Here is a 15283-nt window from a genome sequence, read left to right as displayed (position 1 = left end):
TTGATAGGCTGGTTTCTTGTTGATATTCTGTCAATCTACAAGTCAAAGGGGGAGAGGTCAGTGTTGCTAGCGTAGCGGGCTGCGCAGTAGACCCAACCAGGAAGTCAACAAAGTTGCTAATTAATATTAGTTTCGCTTTGATTTACCTACATTAGCGCTGAAACGACGGCATGAGTTCTGCTGCCTCTCCGGTAAGATGAAAAGCTGCCTTTGACAGGACGCTGTACTTCACGCAAATATTAGCTCGCTAGCTGCTTTAGCTTTAGCCTCGCCATCGTTCTCCATCGGCTAGCTACTGTCTTCTTGCTAACGTTGTTTGTTGACAGCTCTCAGTGTACCGAAGGTACAACAACTAGCGTTAGCTCTAGGCTAGCTTGTCATCTGTTTGTTTAAACTGGCTGACTTTACTTTGAATAAATGCTCTTATCCTCACAGACTTTGACTGAGATTAAAAACTTTGGGAACCAGCACTGACTTAGAATTGGAGAGTTTAGAGGCGACAGTGCAGGTCCGTCAGATGCAACGTTAATGAAGGACAAAGACAATTAATTATGGTCCACGCCGAAACACAAAGCAGGTCTAGCTTGTAAAACAGCAGTAACAACCTGAACAGCAATAATAGTAAATCTATAATGTTATATAAATGAACTGTTATGTATACAGCTTTAAAATGGCTGTGAAAAGCATTATTGATATTGTCTGAATTAGTTTTGCTTCCATGCATATCAGTTAATGCAACTGACATTATAGACAAATTAAATTTTTCATTAATTGTACTGGGAATTGGCAGGTCAGACAAAGCAGTAATAAAACTAGAATAGAATCCAAATTAAAAAGAAGCCTAAAACGTGTGTTTTAATAACTCTGGGCTAGATAGCCTGATTGAAAATGTATGTTATTTAAGATATCAGGACCTTATGAGCCAGATAAACTGCACCAGCAGCCACTGTAATCACTAATAAGGATAAGAAAATTTGGTCAGTCATTGTTTACAGGATTGTTTGATGCCTTCTTGATTTGCTTGTTTTGCAGACTATTGGGGAGTTATTCCTCATCCTCAGTGAGATGGGATTCACAGAGGAGCAGATCCAGGCAGCTGTACAGGCGGGGCATTTCTCAGTGCCAGATGCAGCCGAGTGGTGAGTTGTCCCTGCTCTTCTCTTTAATCTTAAATTGGACTTGTTCATTAAATGCTAACATGATGTCCATTTAGTTTCTAAAAAAAAAACACTCCTCACTAAATCACTGCTGTATCCCTCTCTCATACGTTGACAGGCTCTTACAGGGTCAATATCCACGGCACAGGTTGGTCAAGCAGTCATCACAGCCAGCTGAGACAGCATTTTCTGCTTTCAACCCACCCAAAGAGGCAGCGAGCACCTCCGATACGCATACATCTCCTCCTGACAGCAGAGGTATATCCACAGATGGTAGGAATAGTGGACGGGGCTTCTGCATCTGAAAAATGAAGCCAATATGAAATGAATGTTGTAGAGTGCAAGAGTAAGTGTTTGACTTGTGTTTTATTTTAAAAGCTTCCCCTTCATTGGTGCTGAGACCGTCACAGTCATGCACCCTGTCCCCAGAACCACTGCCAGTCGAGTCCCGCATCAAACAGGACAAGAGTGACTTTGAAGAGCAGCAGAGACAACGTGTGGCTCAGGAGGCCCGAGCAGAGAGAAAAAAAAAGAAACAGGTCAGCAGCGCTGAGGAGAACGTCGACTGGTTCTGAATGGCACCAGCTCAGCCGGACTGGCAGAACAAAATCTTTTAACCCAGTTTTCATGATTTCTCGTAAGACAACAACTTGTCTTCTGTGTTGGTCTGCCAGGAGCGTGAGCTGGTGTTGAAGCGGATAGCTGAGGACCGGAGGAGCCTGCAGGAGAAGATCCAGACCAGTGCCTCCACAGAGGCGTCTCCTCCCAGTGCTCAAGGGCAGAAGCTTGGAGGAAAGATTCAGACTAATGTGGATAACAACTGCGTCCTCATGGTGAGGCTATGACGAACCCAAAGTTCTGTGCGTGCATGAAGCAGATACAGGTGTTTAAACCCCATGTTTTCTGTTGCAGATTCGGCTGCCATCCGGTGAGTCCATGCGTGAGCGCTTCCCAGCCGACGCTCCTCTGCGCAGCGTCGTGGAGCACATCGCCGGACGTCACCCCTCCCTACCCTCCTTCTCCCTCCTCCAGGGTTTCCCGCGGAAACGCTTCGGGGAGGCAGAGCTTGCTTGCTCGCTGCACTCTCTCGGCCTCACGCCCAATGCCGCACTGTGTATTCAGACCACCCCTCCAGAGACTCCTCAAGACGCACAGAGTCCTGCAGACCCACCACCACCGGCGGCACAGAATGGGCCGCCGCAGTGCGATGTGTCTCCTCAGCCACATGTCCCTGTCCTGGAGGGGGTGGGAGGGCAGGACCTTGTTGTACCTCCTCCACCACTACCCAACCAGGTGTGGGAAGAGGCGGTGAATTATGCAGGGATACCTGGGGTTGGTCCTTCATTGTCTGGGCCGTCTCACTTCTGGGGTAAGTGTCTGTCACCTGTTACCAAAGAATCGGTTTACCTGTGGAATGTTCCAAACAGGTGTTTATGGAACATTCCACAACTTTCCCAGTCCTTAGTTGCTCCTGTCCAACTTGTTTGAAATGTGTTGCTCCATCAAATTCACAATAAGCAGATAAGGTAAAACATTAAATATATTGTCTTTGTAATGTTTTTAATTGAGTGTATGTCGAAAAGGATCATCAAATGATCACATTCTGAAGTTTGTATGTCGTGTACAGTTGTATTACAGGAGCAGCCTACAAAGATTATTCCTAGAGTTGCAAAGTGGAAAGAGCTGCTGCTGTTTTGAATTCCCATATTCCCATTTCTCATTTGTTTTAATGGTTTCCACAATGCCACTCAACGTAGGATGTTTCTTGCCGAAATGGAACCTTTTACTCCTGTAATAGCTCCTTCCACATTGCAGCTCTGTGGGTTTGATTATGTCAACAACCCAGAATGTTGAACTTTATTTAAACTTTATTTAAATAGCTGTTTAATCAGCCGATGACATTCCTGGTGCTGCTCAACAGGACGAGGCCAGAGGCTGGTTCCTGGTGATGCAGAGGAAGCTGCTGGCATAGACATCGATGATGAGCAAGAAGGAGAGGAAGAGCCACCTCACATGCTGAGCGGTACTGCTCCCTGTGTCCGGGTTTTACTGCAGACACCTCATCCCCCCTTTGACCTAAATTTTGCTTTCATTCTGTATGTTGCGCAACTTTTCCTTTATACAGAACATTAGACCTACTGCCCCAGTAATGTGTGTCGTATGGAAGAAAGATTAGGATTAGGAAACATGGAGGTGAATGCCCCTTTCTGTCAAACATACAGTACACAGGTCAGAACCACTGAGCCCCAGCAGCGAGAACTGAGTTCCCAGAGAGATTACGGCCGGTCAGCCAATCATATTCAAGCTTTCAAAACATGTGGTTGTCATATAGTATTGTGAATGTGTACCAGAGAGCGAGAAGAGCTCAATCCCAGTTGAAGCTAGTGAGAGAAGAGTCAAAGATTGAGAGGAGAAGATGTTGATTAGAGGTGTGAGATGAAAAAATGCAACTTTTTTTTTTTTTCATTCCAAGACAGCAGGACTAGACAAATGCTCAAGAATTGACTTAAACTGTACATATATGGGCTGGTTTTGACATGAGCGACTGCTTTGACTTTCATCCTGGTGATATTAGAATCTCCTTATGGATTACACTTGTGTAATTTTCGCAGGGATGCCGAGGCTGCCTTTCTTTCCGGAGAATAGGTTCAGAGGAGAATTTGAGCCCAGGCACCACTGGCCAGAGCAAGGCAATCGACTCAGGTGAGTGTCTAGACACAATGGCACCAACACAATGTAAGAACTGGAATGCATGGAAATTGATACAACTATTATATTACAGTTGTGATATTTTCCACATGATTTCTAAGTGCTTTGCAGCTACTTAGAAAGAATTTGAAAACTGCGACGGGCATTTTTTGTTGTAATTAATTGTAATTGCTAGTTGCAGCCATAATTGTAATGTTAAAATCTGGTACAAATTTTGTGTTCCAGGGAGGCTCCGGAAGAGGTTCCAGCTGAGCCTGAGGACGTGGGAGGTCGGGTGGCCCCTGTAGCTGCAGGTCTGGCTGCAGTGGAGCGTCTTCATAGAGCCGCACAGCAAGAGGACCCCCGCGCCTCCCAGGGACAACCGTCACCCCCTAAAAGACCCTTTAGGACACCCAGCGTGCCGTCCCTATGTGCCTTGGCCACCCGCGCAACTGTCCACCTCATGACCGGTGAGAGACGATGTGGAATTGTCAGCTGTAAGACTCCAGGAAATGTGTCTCATTGCGTTGTTTACTCACTGTTGCCGCTCTGCCTTTGCCCTCTTAGCTCCCAGCATGCAGTACAGCAGCAGCCTGGCATGCCTCACCCCGGAGCTTGCGGAGCTTCTGCTCAACCATATGTCCCGCGAGAGGCTCCTACGTCCACGCACTCTGGAGCTCTTCTTCGGCTGCCCGTTGCAGAAGTTTGTCCTGAACTGCTACCCTTACTCCACCAATGAGCTCCTGCGGCAGCTACGCGCCTTTGCAGCACTGAAGCATCTGAGTCTGGTCAACTCACCTCTCATCACGGGTACTGATTCTTATCTCAGGATGGAGTTTTGAGGTTTTCAGATATCAGTTTTGCATGTGTTTGCTCAGTGTCTGTGCTATTTCTTTTTTAATCTCCGAAACTCGCTTTGTCCAGACTCTGGGCTGTCAATCCTGTCCAGCCTGGTCAAACTCCAGTACCTCAACCTGGCCTCCTGTAGCAAACTGACTGACTCCTGTCTGCAGCATATCACAGGTCAGGCTTCCTGCAAACCGTCTAATGAACAGTTACTCGACAGGCACGTAAATGCATTACGTGCAAGAGCCAGAGTGCAACATAAGCTCCTTTGTGCTGAGCACTTGAATGTAGCGTGAATGATTTTTGCCACATATCAACATGTTATTTTCCTTTCTGTCTCTACAAGGTTTAAAGAACCTGTGTTTCCTGTCCCTGGACCAGACCAAAGTGACTGATGCTGGGATGGTGCTGTATCTTCAGTCGGCTCCGTCCTGCCTCTCTCAGCTCGGCCTGAACCAGACGGCTGTGACCGAAGCCACACTGGTGGTCCTGCCCACCTGTGTGCCACAACTGCGGCTCCTCAGCATCAAGCAGACGAAGGTACACTGGCTGTAATGGCACGTCTGGCATCTTAGCTCACAGAGCAGCCGGCCTTAAAAAAATTCTCATTTCACTTTTGTCTTTTGGCATTTCTTTGTCTTGATGGGTCTTGTTCTACCAGGTCAGGGATGTGTCAGCTTTGGCAGAGCTGTCCAGCCTGCAGACTCTCAACCTGGATGGGACCGGTGTGACTGAAAGCTCACTGGAGCACCTCGCCTCCCACCCGGCCCTGTCTTCCCTCAGTTTGGCAGGAATCCCTGTGGCGGATGGCAATCAAGCCCTGCAGATCATCTCAGGTTTGTAAACAGAGCGGAACCTTCACACCTTCATGAGCAGGCGGAGGCGCACAAAAGGTCAGAGTCTGTGGTGAATCGGACTCTTACGAGAGGTTTCTGCTTCCCTCCCAGGTCTAAGGTTGACCCAGCTGACACTCCCTGGACGCCACTCTGTGACAGACAGTGGGCTGTCTTTCCTCTCCAGGCTGTCTCTGCTCTCAGAGCTGGACCTGACAGACTACACACAAGTCACAGACCAGGGAGTCAGCCAGCTCTCCACCATGAACAGGTCATTCAGCCGTTCTATTGGGCTGTACAACACATGCGGTCGTTCCAGTATAAATACAGCCAGGATAATGACAGAATACTGTGTATTCTTTGTGTAGGCTGAAGAAGCTGTTGCTCAGCAACACTCAGGTGACAGATGCAGGGCTGCCCTCCCTGCGTGGCCTGCAGGAGCTGCAGGAGCTCTGTTTGGACCGGACGGCAGTCAGCAGCCGAGGAGTGGCCGAACTCATCACCTGTCTGCCGCACCTCCAGGTAAGTTTGCTGGTGACGTTTGTGGATTTGTCCATCTGTCAGTTGCCTGGCAAACTAAGAAATGGAAGAAAAATAATAGTGTGGTGGTTTGTAATTTTAACAGTTTTATAATAAACATCTTACTTCACACTGATCTACTGTTCAAGGATTACACAGGATACGTCCGTTTCAGAACTGTACACTGTATTTCTTAAAGACTGTGGGATTACACACTTGGTGGGATTGTTCCTAGCTCAGATCAAACGCTGCTGCAGTGCAGTCCTCATTAACTCAGGGTTAAAAATGGTCCTTACCCTCTTTCATAATAAGCCGGACTTAAGTGTGGGGCTGGGAAAGGGGGTGGCCAGGGGGTTAAAAGTTATGTAAGAAATCTTACTGTAATCATCTCTCTTGCAATATACTATTTTGTTATTTATAAAGATGATTTGATAGATCATTAATTAAAAAAAAAAAAAAAATTCTACCATTTATAGGCGACAGGTTAATTAGTCTGACTTATAAAAACAGCCTCCATGCACACCTGCATTGTTGAGCAAAGGTTTCAGCATGAGTATGTTATCTGAATTTATCTCATTTCTATGCATTGTACTTTGCTGATGTTAACAGTGTTTTTCTGGTGTCTTTTAGGTGTTGGGGTTAGCCTGCACTCGAGTGGGAGACACAGTAGTGAGGAGAGGTCTGATTCACTGCAATCAGCTTGTTAAACTTAATCTCAGCCACACGCGGATCACAGACCACGGTAAGGTGAAACTCTGAAATCACTGGCTCCACCACGGCGGCCGAGTGGGATCTTTCCTCGCTTGAGTTAACAATCTCCCTGTGTTTTGCTGTGTTTCCCTCAGGTCTAAAGTTCCTGAAACACATGCACCTGGCTCAAGTGAATCTGGACTGCACCGGCGTGAGCCTGATAGGTATTGCGAACCTCCTCTCTTTCACCAACATCAGCAGCATTCGCGCAAGCAACACTCGCATCGTTCCCCCCGATGAGGTCTCAGACGAGGAGTGGGAAGCCCAGTGAGCCTGGACACCCTCTGCTGGTCCGCACATCCCGTACCTGAGCGCGCCTCTGACCCCCCTTTTGAGCCCCTGACACATGCTGCCGGCACGATACTCTGAAAAACAACCTAACTGAAACACTCCTCCTATTTGCACTGTTTGAACTGCAGCTTGTGCCGCTAATCTGTCAATCAGGCACGCTGCCAAGTTGAAACCTGAAACGGAAACCTCGTGTTTAAAAACTAGGCCATCTCTAACGTTTACGGATATATAATCAATCTGTATTTACTTGCATACACTGCAGCCCTTTTGTCTCTGGAAAGCTCCACCTGACAATCTCTACAGCTTTAAAGCTTTTATGTGCAGCCTTATAGGTTGGAGTTATCCGTGTTGCTGCTGGTTGGCACTTTTTGAGCCGACTGGCAGCAACATATTAAATGTTGGACATTAACTTATAACACAGCATGTATTTTCAGACCGCAATGACTAACAGACCCATATTATGTAGACATTTAATGAAAACCTAAATAACAAACTGTCAACTCAACCAAATATGGTTGAAGACATTTTTTCGGGAGGATGTGAAGACAAATAATGTCTTCCAGTTTTGTCACTTATTATTGAAACTAACATTGAATCTTGAGCTGTATTCATGTCATGTTGGTGTATTAGAGTAAGTAGAGTTCACGTCAGCCTCCTGAGGGGTGTACCGCAAAGCCACATGAATGTTTTAGTGAGGTACGATGAGCCTAAAGCCGGAGTTTTCAAGGTGTCACACAGGTGGCTTTCCTTTAACCTGCCCAAGGTCACCATGTAGCTTACGCTGCACACCTGACCTGCTGGCTGGGATTAAAATTGGCTGTAAAAAGCAGCATCCTTTCACTAATTCTTGTCCTTACAATATTCTCTGAGCGATTCTCAGCCAAGGGAACACGTTTAACTTGCTGAGCCGTACATCTGAATGAAGCTGTGTAATTACAGCTGTGCAAACTGTAAGCATCACGTTGTGGTTCTTTATTTAAAGGAACCTACGTGCATTCAGTCTACTTGAACTTAGGTTTTGTCGAACTTGCTTTGTACCACTCCCCTCTAGATGTTTACTAGAACTAGGTTTTCTTTTAGTTGTATATTAGTATTCAAGAACACTACTAATCACGCAGAAGCACCACTGCAGATGTCAGCAATAAACTGAAATTCATATGTTCATCATCTTGGACAGTTGTAATACAGTTTCTGCTCCAACGTAGAAGTGTTTTGTGAATTGGTCAAAATGAGAACTGTTTCTTAACGATAACGGTATAACATGAAACGTTTGTTTAAATGAGAAGCAGATTTTGTGTAATAATGGCACCGTTAAATGCCTAATAACTAACACGATAGAATGGTAAGTACAGCTGAAATTGAGAGAAACTGTTTTTTTTTTTGTGATGCTGATGGCAAAATGCAGCCATACTTCCTTCTGTTGACACCAGTGTGACATGAACACAGCTGACAGCTCCTAACAAAGGTTTTCTAACTTGTGATGTCACCTGTATGGATGTTAGTTCACAGTAAGCCATAAATCTCTCAAAAACTCACTTTTTCCCCCCTTTTCAAATGCATCCTGGAGATGCAATGGATTTAGTTGGTAGTTTCCATGAATCCTCATCATTACCTTCTTCTAGTCGTGTGCTAGGCCAAGAAATGCCAGTATTTATTTGGACAGTGGAGCCATTTTCAGTTCATGTGAAGACAGGGTGAGTGGCGTACAGTGTGGTGCAGCGGCTGTAGGATGAGGTGAGATCTATGCAGCCACGGGGCTCACAAGCCACAATCCAAAGCAACTTCTTTGATCACTTCAAGTTTTGTCCTCTTGTTTACAGAGATGTAAAATAGTTTATTTTCCCGAAACAGCTTTTGATTTTTGGATAAGAGTACTGTATTCATTAAGTTTAAAATAATAAAGTCTTCTCAACCTAAAAATGCTGTTTTTAATGTTCTGTTTATTCAGACAAACCTTTATTGCATTACATTGTTAAATAAGGCCGAACTGCTCTTTTACACAGAAAAAAAAGTGAACTTTTAAATATCATAAAATATGACCTAAAAGCTGCTGCATACATTTTGGGATAAAACAGAACATTTGGAAAAATAAAAGTTTTCTATGAAGACAGCACAATGGAATGCATTCCAAAATGCACTGAGATGCTTCAGGTGAATCAGCCAATCAGAGTGCAGCCTGAGGTGATGGGTGGGCGGGGATCGGGTTGGGTTCAGCATGGTGCAGCACTGTCAAACTGAGATGGAGATACAGTACAACATGTACAAGAGACGTGTCCAATAAGATGAATAACAGATTGTTTCAGTTCTACTTAGGACATTTCTGGCAAAGCAAACCCTGCTCGTCCCCTCGGGAGCTCGCAGGTCAAATCCATGATGTGAGATAAAGGAGTGGCTCAGAGTGTGAGGTTTCTTTAGATGTCATGCGTTTGCTTTTCAATCTTTGATTTCAAGTGCTCCTTGTACGCCAGGATGTCCCTCTTCCACTTTGTGATGGTTTGATTCTCGCACACCCAGATCTCCTGAGCCACCTAGAGGACAAAAAAAAAAAAAAAAAAAAAACAGCATTATGAAAGGTGCTGGCAACAACTGGTTAAGTAAAATCCCTGGTTTTCAGGGCCATTTCTGACCAAAAGTCAAATTCTAATCTATTGAATGACAAATATGTACCTGTTGAATTAGCCTGAAGTCGTGGCTAACGAGCATCATGCCGCCGTCAAACTCGTTGACGGCTTCTGCCAATGCGTCAATGGTCTCGATGTCCAAGTGATTGGTGGGCTCGTCGAGGAACAGCATGTGAGGGTTCTGCCAGGCCAGCCAGGCAAAACACACCCTGCACTTCTGACCGTCTGACAAGTTCCTGATTGGGCTGACCTGTAAGACGCCAGGTGTCAATTTAGAAACAGTTGCGTGTTTCCCATACAAGAAAAAAAATGCCCATCCCATTTTGCATCATCTGGAAGAGTACCCCAACCCCACCTGCTGTTTTCCCGTCAGCCCGTAGCGACCAATGATCTTCCTCATCTCCTCTTTTTCTTTGATCTCTGGGAAACACTTCATCATGTACTCCAAGGGAGACAGGTCCAGCTCCAGCTGTTCTGTCAGATGCTGGAAGATAAACAGATACGGGAGATATTTAATATACTTTTTATATAAAAAGGTGTCTCCCAGGTGTAGCAGAGCATAATTTTTGGGCATGTTAAAGGGGCGACGCGTAGTACTTTTGAGTCATGCAGGTGTATTGATCTGCCGTAAACAGGCTCGGTGTTTTACCTGGTGATATCTGCCAATCTTGACATGAGAATGTTTGCGGATCATGCCGTCGGAGGGTAGGAGCTACGAAGAGAAACAGAGATAAAACTTGAATACTCTGAAGTGCAGGCTGTCGAGGGATAATGAGGAAATATACTGTGCCTACCTCTCCCATCAGCAGCTTTAGCAGCGTGGACTTCCCTGCTCCATTGGGTCCCACCAGAGCCACTCGTGTATCCAAGTCAATACCAAACTCCAGGTTTTTATATATGTATGGCTATAGGAAACATGAGCAGATGAGACTGAGACATGTACGTAGATTGCAGAGAACAAAGCTCTGACCATGCTGCAATATTAACTCTACTTACTGTGCTGTCACTGTACTTGAAGCTCACGTTCTGAACCATGATAACAGGAGGAGGAATCTTCCCACAGGGAGGAAAATAAAATGACAGAGTCTGCGGGAGACAGAGGCAGGTATCAGTGCCACTGGACACAATTCCTAAAAATGTGTCACTGGCTCAAAAGCTGTGAGGCTGCTAAGAGTAGACCACCATGACCTGCATCATCACAGTACCTTGTCATTCACAACTTTTTCAGTCAAGCCAGATGCCACCATCTTCTGCAGGGTCTTCTCTTTGCTCTGTGCCTGTCGTGCCAGCTTTGCAGAGCCGTGACCAAACCTGGCAATGTAATTCTAGAGGAGAGGGATGTAAAAAGAACAATGAGTGGACATCTTGATTTGGCAAATGCCAGAACAGTATAATGACACTCCTTTAAAACAAAAAGGAAGACATGCTTTTAAGAGTTTTCTCCAGTTAACTGTATAGCTGAGCTGGTAGCCTCCAGATCCTGGTATATGATCAGTTTAGTTTAGCCTACACACAATAGCTGTATTAATTGGTAAACCTTGCCTAAAACACTGACTGACAATATTTTGGTTGCCTATCCAACAACTTCATGGCATCAGAGAACGCTATTTGCAGGTTTTCTCACTGTGCTAACAGAAACTCCAATGATAGTTACTAGTTATGAGATGATGTTTACTAAATCTTGTCCAAAGTCAACCTGAGGTAAGCTTACTTTGCAAAGCATTTGTTTGGAGGGCCCTGGACGTGGATTATGTTCTGAACCATCTTTTCAGTGCAGTGAAACCTTTCCACCACACGGTGTCTCTCTCTTACCTTCATGTGTGCTATCTGGTCCTGTTCCCAGTTGAAGCGCTTCATCTGGTTCTCTTCCAGCTCCTCTCTGGTCTTCACATACTGGTCATAGTTACCCTTAAAGTAAAAATAGATTTGCATGGTCATCCATCAAGGCGGCACACTGACACATAATTAGACACAGCCTACCCCCGGTTTCCTTATTTAGTGTTATGGGATTGCATATGGCAGCGTCCATTCAAGATCATTTTAAAGATGTCCCAAGGTATGCAAAGGCCGCTTTCCTTTCTGGTACTGGGCTTCTAAATTTCACTTTAAGACACCAGCACTGGGGTCAGCCAAGTGTTCTCACCGTGTAGTATTTGAGTTTCCTCTGATGCAGGTGGATGATGTTGGTGCACACACCGTTCAGGAAGTCTTGAGAGTGTGAGATGAGCACAAGGATTCGCTTGAACCTGACAACGAGAAGCAGGATGAGCAATACGTATCAGCCGTTTGGACTTATTTAACTGATGAACTGGGAAGTGAACTTACGACTTGAGCTCCTCCTCCAACCACACACAAGCATCCAGATCCAAGTGGTTCGTGGGCTCATCCAGCAGCAGCATGAAGGGCTTGATGAACAGGGCTCTGAGCAAATTGAGGATAGTCATTAACATTTAATTTACATAAAACTTCTCATTGTGAAACTTTAACAACTCTTATTCCATATTCTGTTATCCTCTCGAGTTTCTCATGTTAATGGTTGACTAAACAGCATCGGTTTTTCATTACAATTTATATTCAGCTACTCTTCCATGGGTGTTGCTTTTCATGTGTGACCAATCACTTTGTTAGCTTCCACAGTTCAGCTTAGAGAAGGTTTTAATCTCACAGCATAACATGAACTTCCTGAACCTGATTAATCTGGTCCAAGAAACAGTTCTGTCTTCAGCAGTTAAACCTACACTGAGACAAAAGACGCATCTCATCATGTCACTGAACGGTGTATTACTGAGCGCTCTGTCTTTACCTGGCCAGAGCAACACGCATCCTCCATCCTCCGCTGAAGTCTTTCAGTTTCTTTTGCTGCATGGCAGTGGTGAAACCCAAACCGTGGAGGATCCGAGAGGCTCGCACCTCTGCCTTGTCTGCGTCCAGCTCCTCCAGACGCTCATACAGCTCCATCAGTTTCTCACACTCGGCTATGAAGGGGTGACAGAAAGGCATCAAGTTTTCATTTCTTGTATACACAACTGTATGTGAGACAATTTCCCTCATCACTGCTGCAAGTCTTTTTCATCAAGTCAGCTACACGCAAACAAGGGTGTGTTTTGTTAAATTTGTTTTGGCATTCTGTTTGCTGTCTCTCGACTATTTTGCCTCTGACAATAAGTTTCCCCTCTGCAGTTGCAGTTATTGCATAATACATCACATATGACTCACAGTCCTCATGGGCAAGTCTCTCTGCCTCCTTCTCCAGCATAATCCTCTGTTCATCCACCTCCATGACACACTGCAGAGCTGTCTTGTCACTGGGGGCCATCTCCCGGGTCAAGTGGTAAATATCGATGTGCTCTGGAATGGGAATCTCACGATGCCCAATGGCTGACAACAGCATGGATTTTCCTGGCAGATACAAGAAGAGATGAAAATGAATATTGTTCATCACAGTATGCAACATTAAAAATCCACTCTGTGCAATGTTCATCCCCCTTCTGCTTGAGGAAACTGCTGTAAATGATCAAATGTGTAAAACAGGTGTGAGTGTAGTGAATGAATATTGTAAGTAGATGCTGTTTTTTGTGTTAAAGGAGTGTATCTTCTAGGATGTCAAAGTTCATTAAAACAACAAAAGGTAAGATTGCATCAGGCTCTGGGAATTGTACAGGCCATTGATTAGTAACAGGGACTTGAAGTAGCAACAATTGAAGAGACGCTATGGTGTTAAAGTGGGAAAGAAGAAGTTCCTCTATGTGCAGGCACAAGTCTATTGACACTTCTGCCAAAAAGGCAGCAGGTAATTACAGAAGTAGCCATTTTAAGTGTTAAATGCTGCTTAGTTGTATTTGATTTCCACAGCTACAGCAACCTGTTGGACTATTTCAGACACCACAGCTGTCCCTCTAACATTACTGCTTAAAGTCCTTACAATCACTTAACACGAGAGACCGTTTACCTGTGCCGTTAAGGCCAATGAGCCCATAGCGTCTGCCTGAGTTGAGCTCCAGGCTGGTATCAGCTAGAAGCTCTTGGCCATGGAAGGTGAGTGACAGGCTGCTAATGTGGACATCAGTGCTGTTGGGGTGTGAGGCCAAAACACCTGTCACCGCCCGTGCCTCAGTCTTAGCCAGCTCAAATTCATCCAGCTCCTTTGTTAAGCTGACAATACCTGTCAATACAAAATCTCGTTAACCATTTTGCTCACATTTCAAGCTAAACACTACAAATTTACTTGACAGAATGGAGAGTTCAAGTGTAGCGTGGTAACATGTCAATGCCTGGATTGATCTCAGGAATGATACAGACCTAATAATCACAGCCAAGCCTAAACATTTAGTTACAGATGAGTCCTAATCTCACCATTGCTCTCTGCTCCATTGCGCTGGGTCTCTGGTTGTTCACTCTCCTCATTTAAATCATCAGCTTTTTTGGTACGCTGGCGAGCTTTAGCAGCTTCCTTCTTCTTTGCTGCCTTCTTCTTGGCTAAGTCGGATGGCATGGCTGTGTAAGGCTATTCAACAGCAGAAAATAAAATGAACATTCAGAACATCAATCTTATTGTTACATCAAGAGAACTTTATGATGCCCACATTCTCAGATGTTCCAGGATTTCATTTAATTTTGGCAGTACTTTCATTCCCCAGTCAAAAATGATCTGAGCATGAATCTGGGTAAAAGTGGCGTTTGGAGTGAACACCCGCCTATTAGCGAGTGTCATAAATGTGCCGGTAACTTAACACACGATGTAACTTCAATCTATCAATACAGTTCATTTTAAGGAAGGACTACCATTGTCGGAAAAGGCCTACGCTGGTCAACGTTTCAGCCTGACGAGCGGTGATAATGATGGTGGTGGTAATGCTAACCAAGACCGCATTTTGGTCCCTTACAATCCCACCTGCTTGCACGTTGGGCTCTTTCCATTATGAAGCCTGGTAGCCCAGCTGTTGCTAACGGTAGCTGATGCCGCTTTTATTAAAAGTATATTTGTCACGTCACAGTGGATTTGTCGACGACAGTACCCAAATAGCCGTGTTAGCTGATTACGACGTAATGTCATACACAGGAAGAATATATCAATTTTAATAACCTAGCCATTGACTGCGTTAGCTCTCTGGCTAGGCTAACAAGGGTAGCTAGCTAACTACAAATGACAGGCCTGAGGAGCTAAAGCTAACTTGACGCAAGGCCCAACTAGCTACAAGGTCTGAAGGCGGCTAGTGAATCTTTTTCGAGACAAAATTTATTTAGACAGAAACATCTGTGTCTTATCCATTTGAACCATAGCTGTCAGGTACCGTGAAAATCTAACTTACCTTGAAAACGAATTACTGGTCTCGGGAGCACACCGACGTCTCGTGTCCACTTTTCGCCGGGTGGATGTAACTAGCCGATCGCGAAACCGCCAGACGGACCATATATGGTCAAAGAGGGCGTCGAGAATCGATGTACCCGCCCCTTCTCGTGGGACTGCAGTAAAATGTCCCTGAACTGTTAAATTAATAACAGATTCAAATGGGTAAAATAACACATTATTATCGGCTGGGACTAACTTGACAACAGCCAAGTCAATGAGCCTGACACT

At 45.0% G+C, this 15283-nt stretch overlaps 2 protein-coding genes across 4 annotated transcripts; one reads left to right on the top strand and one right to left on the bottom strand.

Annotated features, from left to right (window-relative positions):
* The first annotated feature begins 44 nt into the window (after positions 1 to 44).
* Positions 45 to 9004, top strand: LOC139346504 (uncharacterized). Of its 2 annotated transcripts, none has more exons than XM_070985568.1 (17): positions 45 to 191; positions 1033 to 1139; positions 1276 to 1415; positions 1536 to 1696; positions 1832 to 1990; positions 2070 to 2526; positions 3079 to 3180; positions 3770 to 3860; positions 4092 to 4315; positions 4413 to 4655; positions 4770 to 4868; positions 5038 to 5231; positions 5353 to 5527; positions 5639 to 5795; positions 5893 to 6046; positions 6674 to 6785; positions 6889 to 9004. In XM_070985568.1, the coding sequence occupies exons 1-17, from the start codon at positions 171 to 173 to the stop codon at positions 7062 to 7064; spliced, it is 2772 nt and encodes a 923-aa protein (XP_070841669.1). In that variant the 5' UTR covers positions 45 to 170; the 3' UTR covers positions 7065 to 9004. The 2 variants fall into 2 exon arrangements, with proteins under 2 accessions (XP_070841669.1, XP_070841668.1); XM_070985567.1 differs by having other exon boundaries at positions 1276 to 1430.
* abcf2b (ATP-binding cassette, sub-family F (GCN20), member 2b) lies at positions 8983 to 15189 on the bottom strand. Of its 2 annotated transcripts, none has more exons than XM_070985570.1 (15): positions 15015 to 15189; positions 14059 to 14209; positions 13655 to 13867; positions 12922 to 13104; positions 12509 to 12680; positions 12031 to 12126; positions 11849 to 11951; positions 11518 to 11613; positions 10911 to 11030; positions 10702 to 10791; positions 10500 to 10610; positions 10355 to 10417; positions 10061 to 10189; positions 9752 to 9955; positions 8983 to 9612 (listed from the first exon to the last, which is right to left on the bottom strand). In XM_070985570.1, the coding sequence occupies exons 2-15, from the start codon at positions 14195 to 14197 to the stop codon at positions 9496 to 9498; spliced, it is 1836 nt and encodes a 611-aa protein (XP_070841671.1). In that variant the 5' UTR covers positions 14198 to 14209; positions 15015 to 15189; the 3' UTR covers positions 8983 to 9495. The 2 variants fall into 2 exon arrangements, with proteins under 2 accessions (XP_070841671.1, XP_070841672.1); XM_070985571.1 differs by having other exon boundaries at positions 9006 to 9612; positions 14059 to 14218; positions 15016 to 15072.
* Positions 15190 to 15283: the final 94 nt, after the last annotated feature.

This window comes from Chaetodon trifascialis, chromosome 18 (assembly GCF_039877785.1).
Source record: "Chaetodon trifascialis isolate fChaTrf1 chromosome 18, fChaTrf1.hap1, whole genome shotgun sequence".
NCBI classification, from domain to species: domain Eukaryota; kingdom Metazoa; phylum Chordata; class Actinopteri; order Chaetodontiformes; family Chaetodontidae; genus Chaetodon; species Chaetodon trifascialis.
Note: the sequence above shows the minus strand (reverse complement) of the source record. Positions and strands in the feature narration are given on the sequence as shown.

What these genes read in the sequence shown, in the direction of transcription:
- LOC139346504 (XM_070985567.1), top strand. Translation starts at nt 171, where the DNA reads ATGAGTTCTGCTGCCTCTCCG. An exon ending in TGGGCCGTCTCACTTCTGGG is followed by an intron (nt 2,527 to 3,078) that starts GTAAGTGTCTGT and finishes GCTGCTCAACAG; the next exon opens with GACGAGGCCAGAGGCTGGTT. An exon ending in AACTGTCCACCTCATGACCG is followed by an intron (nt 4,316 to 4,412) that starts GTGAGAGACGAT and finishes TTGCCCTCTTAG; the next exon opens with CTCCCAGCATGCAGTACAGC.
- abcf2b (XM_070985570.1), bottom strand. Translation starts at nt 14,197, where the DNA reads ATGCCATCCGACTTAGCCAAGAAGAAGGCAGCAAAGAAGAAGGAAGCT. An exon ending in CAATGGAGCAGAGAGCAATG is followed by an intron (nt 13,868 to 14,058) that starts GTGAGATTAGGA and finishes TTGTATTGACAG; the next exon opens with GTATTGTCAGCTTAACAAAG. An exon ending in TTGGAGGAGGAGCTCAAGTC is followed by an intron (nt 11,952 to 12,030) that starts GTAAGTTCACTT and finishes TCTCGTTGTCAG; the next exon opens with GTTCAAGCGAATCCTTGTGC.